This window comes from Plectropomus leopardus, chromosome 3, assembly GCF_008729295.1.
Source record: "Plectropomus leopardus isolate mb chromosome 3, YSFRI_Pleo_2.0, whole genome shotgun sequence".
Classification (NCBI taxonomy): domain Eukaryota; kingdom Metazoa; phylum Chordata; class Actinopteri; order Perciformes; family Serranidae; genus Plectropomus; species Plectropomus leopardus.
In genome coordinates, this window is record NC_056465.1 from 26,090,096 (window position 1) to 26,097,947 (window position 7,852).

Consider the following 7,852-nt stretch of genomic DNA (forward strand, 5'->3'; position numbering starts at 1 on the left):
TGCATTGCTTAGTGTTATCTCAAAGATTTTCAATCTGGCAATGTGGATGAGGTCTTTGAATTTGATGGCTGCCCATGTTTGTTTGAGTTATACAGATGAAGAGCACCTAATAATTGAAGAGAAGGAGAGTGAGAGAGAGAGAGGGACAACAGGCAGCCGAGGGTGAACCAGCAAAACTGCAAAGATCAGGAGACCGCTGGTGTTCCTGTCTCGTGAGATTTCAGAACGAGACTTCTTCTTGAGCAAGCTTGGACACAATAACAAACAGACCAGATCAAGCCAAAGGTAAAGAGACACTTCAGACACTATAACAATCTGAACCCAAAAAAAACCCACTCTTAATGGACTTAAAGTGACAATGCACAATTACCCTATCTGGTCAGATTGAAGGTTTTGCGCTACTGCAGCCCAAAAATAGTTGCTTACATAAGTCACACATTCATGAAAACATGGCGAAATAGAGTCCAGGTTGAAAAATACTTAAGTGAGGGAAACGTTGACGTAGAGAAACACTGCAGGTTAGGCTGACCTGCTGCAACACAAAAAAAAGGACAAGGAACACAGTATTCAAGATGTTTATTCAAGTGGTTTTCCAACAAAACACATGAAAAAATTCTAAATTCATCTATATGACCATGTATTTTTTCCTCAAATCTTTTATGGCAGTTTTTTTGCGAATCATTGCATGGTTTTACCTCTTAGACTTTTTTTAATGACGTCTCACGTGGGTGAAATTCCTCACACCACAATACACATCTGAAACTTGCAGTAGTGGAAGAATTTATCAGATCTTTTACTTAAGTAAAAGTAGCAATACATCAGTGTAAAACAGCTGTTACAATTAAAAGTCCTGCACACAAAATTGTACAGAAAAAAGGAGAAAAAAAAAAGATAAAATGAAGTACTCATTATGCAGAATGACCCATTTCAGAATTATACAAATAGGCCCGTTATATTATTGGATTCTAATGACTGATTCATGTATGTGTACATTACTGCAAAGGTGGAGCTAAGTTATTTTATATTCTGTTGTGCAGCTTAACCTTTAATAATATATCATAATTTATTTGTTGATTCATGTTTTGTATTAATAATCTAAATTTACAACATAATTATTTACCTAAGACGTCAAATGTAGTGGAATAAAAAGTACAATGTGTGCCTCCAAGATGGTCTAGTGGAGAAGAAATCTAAAGTAGCATAGAGTAGAAATACGCAAGTACCTCAAAATTGTACTTAAGTGCAGTACTTGAGTAAATGACTCAGTTTCTTTCCACCACTGACTGAATGTAATGATGGTGGAACATTTACCGTAAACAATTTCCTTTAATGTGCCTATTTACTATAACTATGCATCTCCTTTATAGGACTTTCCTCACTGTACATTGACAGTAAGCCCCTTTAGGTGTAAATCAATCAATCAATCAATCTGCAGGCGTAGGAGGGATAACTTGTAGACAATGCGGCACCTAAAAACACCAAAAATTCTTAGGCCTCTGTTTCTACACAAGGACATAAAGTGTGTAATATGGCCAGCATGAGAAAGCAAACTAAAGACTTAACTACAGTTTTGTTGTTTGGATGCATGAATTGCATCCACGGCATAAGACTGAGGTCTGGTTAAGTCAGGGACCTTCAAGGTACAGGACAGCCAGAGTGTTTTCTCGGTAAGGCGACTTTAATACTTCCTGACATCCATTTTATGTATGAAAGCTGGATTTACAATTTTCAAAATCTGAGCTGCTCAGCTTGCTGAAAGGGTTTTTCTATCTGCATTTATCCACAAACTCTCGCAAAAGTTAGTTTAATAAGAATATCTATCTCAAAGTACAAATTACTCAAATGAGAGCTGTAAAGAGATGAAAAACCTCACCACCATAAAGGAAAGACATATTACTGTATGAGAATTATTACCTCTACAATTTTACACCTGGGCAGCAGTCTTAGGCACAAGTGAGAGTGGTGAGTCACCCAACAACCCACTAACACCTAGCTGAGTGGGTTGCCGGGTTGCCAGGTTGTGTCTTTCTTTCCAGTCCAACTAAGCAAAATCTCATGGTGCGACTGTGTGGTTACAGAAGATCTGGAGCGGGATTAATTTAGAAGCTGTCAGTGTTTTGTGTAGTCAAGATCTATTCATCTCCACCTGCTGGACAGAGCTGTGGGATACAGCTGAAAGGTTGGGAGCTGCCAAGTAGATGAACCTTTAGTCTAGAGTTATAATCACAATATCTGTCTTCCTAGAGTCAAGACGAACACTTCATGCTCAAAATCTAATGTTTTTTATATAAAAAAAAAGCCCTTTGTGCAACCTTTGTCATCTTTAAACCCCTTAAAAAAGCTTTCTTTTGCTATGCAAGGTCCCTCATTTTTCTGAGATGATGCATCTGTTGCCTTCATAGAATTTGGTTGGTCGAGATAATATCTCAATCAAGATTTTTGCATCAAAGGAAGTTAATATGTTTTTTGAAGGCTAACTGATTTTGAAGATGATACAAACTCAGCCAGATGGGTCACTGCAAAGTCTGGCAGCTAAAGAGAAGAACATTCTCATGTTTTTCACGGCTGTTGCTTTCCTGTTGGAGTAAAAATGGCTTCACATTGCCCTCTGGTGGGCTTTACAGGACCTCCTGTTTTACAGAGACCTCTGGCCTAGACACAACGTTTCCACTCCTTAAAAACAACCAAACGCACAGTACAAGCTGGCTTTTACGTAAAGATTGGGACGTGAATCTTTGCTAAAGTTTGTGGCCGGGCTGATCTGACAGCGTTCTGGTTCCTGTCTAACAATAGGAAGCGAGGCTGAGCGGCTGCTGGCTGTTCTCCACAGGATGTGGCCTGGCTGGGCAGAAGCCAAACCTGTTCTCCAACTTTAGAGCCACACAGCTAAGGTTATGAAAGCTGGAACAACACAAAACAGCTTTGTTTGCTACCATATTCTCGTAGTAGGCTTGTAACCTGATGCAATGATCCTATTGCGTATTTGCTTTGGGTTTTTAGGTTCCTTTCGTGCTTTGTATATTCATATTACTTCCCTTTTTTTTCAGCAGGGTTTACTGGGTTCACTTTAACACTCATCAGTAAAGTCATGGCCAACACTGATGCTGCTGTTTTTTTAAAAATATATTACAGGAGAACAAAATGTACCCAAAAATATGAACGAGTTATTAGTTTAGTGTCGTGTGGAAAAGAAGAGGCAACAGCTATAAAAAAGCCAATTTAAGTAATTATGAAAATATTGTTAAATATTGGGAGTCTAATTATTCTTGTCTTGAGGGAAATTAATTAATTAGATTATTTTTTTTTTAATTTTCCATTATCAGAATAGTTGCTCTTTCACTAATTACATAGACGTCAATAAAATTTAGACCGTAAAATACCATGACACTCATGTTTGACTATTTTTTAGTATTATATAACGCTATAGACAAATTAAAACAAGAGGGGTCCATAGTTGTGTAGTAAGACTGACATTTTATATAGTTCCAGACGCACTGGAAGCCAAAGTCAATGGATGTGCAAAGATTAGACAGTTAGGTATTAACTCGCATCAGGGTCTGAATGCCACACACCGCGTCTCATGTGTATGTGTGTGCGCCGGATTTGTTGAACTTGGCATGGCCCACATACATACAGTACAGTACGTTTACCATTTATCACTTCCAGACTAGACAGCAAACAACAGACAGATTGTCATGTGGTGTCACACTGCTGTGTGCGTCAACATTAAAGCCCCACAGCCATTTTCTCCACCGAAACATGATGTAGAAAGGAAAACCTCTGGAGCTTTGCAGACAATCTTATTTTGTCTGAATGGGTCGCGGGGAGGAAGAGGATGAGTCACAGTGAGAAGCGACATGTATTGCAAACAATGGCTTACTCACGGTTCTGATGCTTTTCATTTGAGTAATTCACCACGAGGGCAATAACTTGGATCTTCATGTTCTTTTGAGTAAAAACACTAACTTTTTCACATCCATTCAGCTGTACTGGCTTGCAGAAGAAGACGAAACTATCAAATGAGCGTTTGGTAACCAGTGTCATGACAAAACAAACAAAAATGATGAATGACCTTTGACAGACTTTCAGTCATAACTTGATGCCGCAGCTTTACCAGGTTATTCTTTATTAATGCAAAAGAAACAATTTCTATTATGACATAAGAACATTCAAAGGAAATGCAGACTCTGTAAGAAGATGATTTCATCATAAATGCTCCTGAATGATTCAGAGAAGGCTAACTTTCAGGGAATCCTTCATCAGAGTACAGTTACCAGAGGTTTGGTTTACACTGTAATCATCATATAAAAAGCAGCCTGCGGTGAAATCACCCTGGAGCATTTATAGTGTAGTTAATACACTTTACAATGCTGACTAAATAACTGAACCTGCAAAAGAAGTGGAAAACAAGTGCGTTCATTGACTTAAAGTCTTCTGGAATTAAGACAACATATTAGGTGACATCTCCTGTATGTGATGTGATACCTCAAACACAAACTCGTGACTGGGCTTTCTCTCCGGGTCTCACTTTTTCTGGCTACAGAGGCCAAACGGTTTAATCTGCAGCCGCCATTAAGAAACACCGAGAGGCGAGCTCAGAGATTGACAGTTTTCAGTGTTTTCGGAGCACAGGAGAGCCTTGAAGAAATATTAGTGCAAGTTTGGAGGGCTTATAATATTTCTACTTATGCAATGGTTGATGTAAGGGATGCCAGAGAGCAGCTACAGAACTACATGAAGATGAACTGAGTCGTGATTAAAACAAAAAAAAAACTAGGATGGTATTGTGTTATATCAGTATTACATGTTTGTTACGGTGTTGACACCCCCACCCCCTGCTGCAAAACAGAGCCCTCCTCCACATAACGACCAAGTCAGATGGCAAAAATATGACTTGGAAAAACAACCTTCTTATTTCATCTTCTCCAGAAAAGAACGCACCTCCATCGGATCGTAAGACCAAGGCCCAACGCCCCCCTTTAGAAAACACAAAGCGAGGAATGTTAATGACCGTAACTAAATAATGTTTTCATTTAGAATCACAAAGAACTTAAGACATCAGAGACGTGTCTGCGCCATGTAATACGTGTAATTCTCCACTGCTGGCATGACAAACATGAGCCTGGCGCCGTGCCAAGAATTCAAGTGTTTTGTCTGTTTCTTTCATTGCCCCTCCTCATGCGATGGCGTGATTGCAGATAGCGTTGGGACCTTTACACCCACACCGCTGGTATTACTTTCTATCACGCGACTGCACGAAAGGAGCATTGAGTGCAAAGTGTGAGAAATTTCCATCACATAAATAAAAGCACATGAATATGTCTGGGTGCACAGATCTCACCTTGTAGACAACTTTCCCAGCCTGAAGCACGTAGAGCCTCTCAGGCAGAGCGCCATACTTTATGGTAGAGACATCATTCATTTCGTCCACAACAACCGGACACAGGGGCTCCTTTTGAAGCAAGATCTGTGCTGCAGACAGCCTGTCCTCCAGGTTCTGGTGCTGGTTGATATCAATGTTGTTGGTAAAGGCCCAGCCATCTGACACAGAGATAAAGATTGTGACTTCACTGGAGTGACACTGAACGCAGCAGAACATCAAAGTTATGGAACACGTAATAAATTCGGATTTATGGACGTTGCATAAGTGAATTACAGCCTCAAACAAAAATAAACGATTTATCGAGGTGACTGTATCCCAGATTTTGGTTACTGCCTGACCACTAAGCTACATCTCAGACTTTTGCGTAATGAGTATTTTGTTTTTTTGGTAAATTTTAAGACTCAATATTCACTTTTGTATTAATTCATCATTGTATTAGCATGCAATAATTAAAAACCCTAAAGTGCTGCGTTTAAAATCCCTCCAGTGTAAGGAGTTTTTAATCAAGATGTATTTTGGTTAAGGCCATTGACAAATATTGATTATTCTGTGTATTTGAGGGTCATGAGAGTGCTTTCGAGGAACACATCCATTCTAAAAACCTAACCCGTAAACACCTGGATTGACATCAGTTTTCTTGTGCTGCGTTCAGACACCCTGATTTGAAAACTGATTTGATGTCGTCAAAAAAGATGAGGAAAAAAACATAAGGAGCAACTTGGCAACAAATTTCCTGTGAACTTCAAAACAATAGTCAAAGGTGACATTGAAATGATCAAAAAAAAAATTAGCTCAAGAGCTTATTAGATAACATAAAAAATGGAAGGAATGTACAGAAAATTATATAATCCTCTTAATTATATATTTAAATCATTTTACCAGGGTCCCTACATCCTAAGGAGAGTGGGATTTAAGACTTTTAACACTCTGGATGAAATTTAAGTCCAATATTTAAAACTACAAAATTTAAAAAGAAAAAGAAAAGCACCATCAACTAGTTAGGGTAAAGGGAAAATTTGTTATGTATTTATTGACACGTGAAGCATTCAGTTAATTATTATTTTTTATCTAATTACAATGTAAAGTGGAAAAAAAGATTAATAAAATCCCACATCCTAAGTATTTTAAAACTTTTGAAAAATTAATTTAAGACATTTTATTACCAATTAAAGCCTTTAAAGTTTTTTAAGGATCCGTGGAAAACCCCCTGGTTACAGAAAGAATTTAAAAATGTATATTAAGATTTTTCAACATTTTCTTGTTTTTATTTTTTGTTTCTGTTTATTTTCAGGTAATTGTATTTATTAATTTCTTACTTTTTTTTTTTTTTTTTTTTAGACCATCTATTGTTAGGCTATCCATTGTCCTTTTCCCATGTTTTCAAAAGAACAATTTTCTCAGATATCAAAGGGTTAAGAGATTATTCTCGTCTGTTCTCAAATTTGATTGCTTTCTTGCTTTTCCTCATCCCTATAAATCGTGCAAGTACACGTTCTCCTCCATCAGCTCATTAAATGCTCGTAAAAACATCACATGGCACTACTTTCTCTCACCTGTTGAATGTGCCTCTGCGATGTAGATCACCAGAAAGTCAGCTACATCGCTGAAGTCCTTGACGAGTTGCTTGAACTCCTCAAGTTTGTACATAAACGGGGGTCAGGTGCAACTTCCGAAACTCAGCACCAGCGGTCTGTTGTCTGCAGAGAAAACACACAGCGAAATTAAGATGCGGGGTGACAGAGATACACACCCAGATCATAACTAAAGCTTGAATCTCAAAAACCCACCTTTCAAGTACTTGCAGATACTTGTTTTCTTCCCCTCCATGGTGACTACAGGTGTGTCCGGAGCTTCTCCCCCCACAAACGCCTCTTGTCCGAGAGACAACCACATGTGGTGAGAGGCGACTTTTATGAAATTCATAGATCCAAACGTGAGACCCCAATCTTCATACTTAAAGTTGGGGTTCTGAGTCATGGTGCTCTTTTCACCCATTTTGAGGACTAGCTTCTTGGTGAGACTTGGTGAAATAAAATGCATAACCCAGATCATGAGGGTGATTCCTATCATGTAGCAAAACAAGCATGCTGACGACAAATAGACCATCAATCTGTGGAGAGACATGCTCGCTCCTTGCTGGCGGACTCCCGTTTTCACGGCGCCTGCTGCCATCTGATTGTTAAAACATGTCGGTTACCGCCCACTCCCTCACGTTTGATAACAGCTGCCTTCAAGGCCTCTGTGAGGGCTCGTACTTTCTAGAGCACACGGAGCGAAGACTAGTTTGGTGGAAAACGAAACACGAATTAAGTTATCCGCACATTAATGTTAAAGTTTGCATTTTGCAAAACCTCCCGGCATTGTTGGCAACGATGGTAATTCAGTGTCTGTCTTTAGGACGTTTTGTCCGAGGAAGTAGGAGTGGCCATGCCATATACTGCAGAGACACGGGAGTCCTGTGGCATAGGA

General features: G+C 39.0%; 1 protein-coding gene across 1 annotated transcript; it reads right to left on the minus strand.

The window, feature by feature from the left end:
- Positions 1–4,092: 4,092 nt before the first annotated feature.
- dio1 (iodothyronine deiodinase 1) lies at positions 4,093–7,568 on the minus strand. Its single transcript, XM_042483976.1, has 4 exons — positions 7,171–7,568; positions 6,937–7,080; positions 5,342–5,541; positions 4,093–4,977 (listed from the first exon to the last, which is right to left on the minus strand). The coding sequence occupies exons 1-4, from the start codon at positions 7,553–7,555 to the stop codon at positions 4,912–4,914; spliced, it is 795 nt and encodes a 264-aa protein (XP_042339910.1). The 5' UTR covers positions 7,556–7,568; the 3' UTR covers positions 4,093–4,911.
- Between the last annotated feature and the right edge of the window lie 284 nt (positions 7,569–7,852).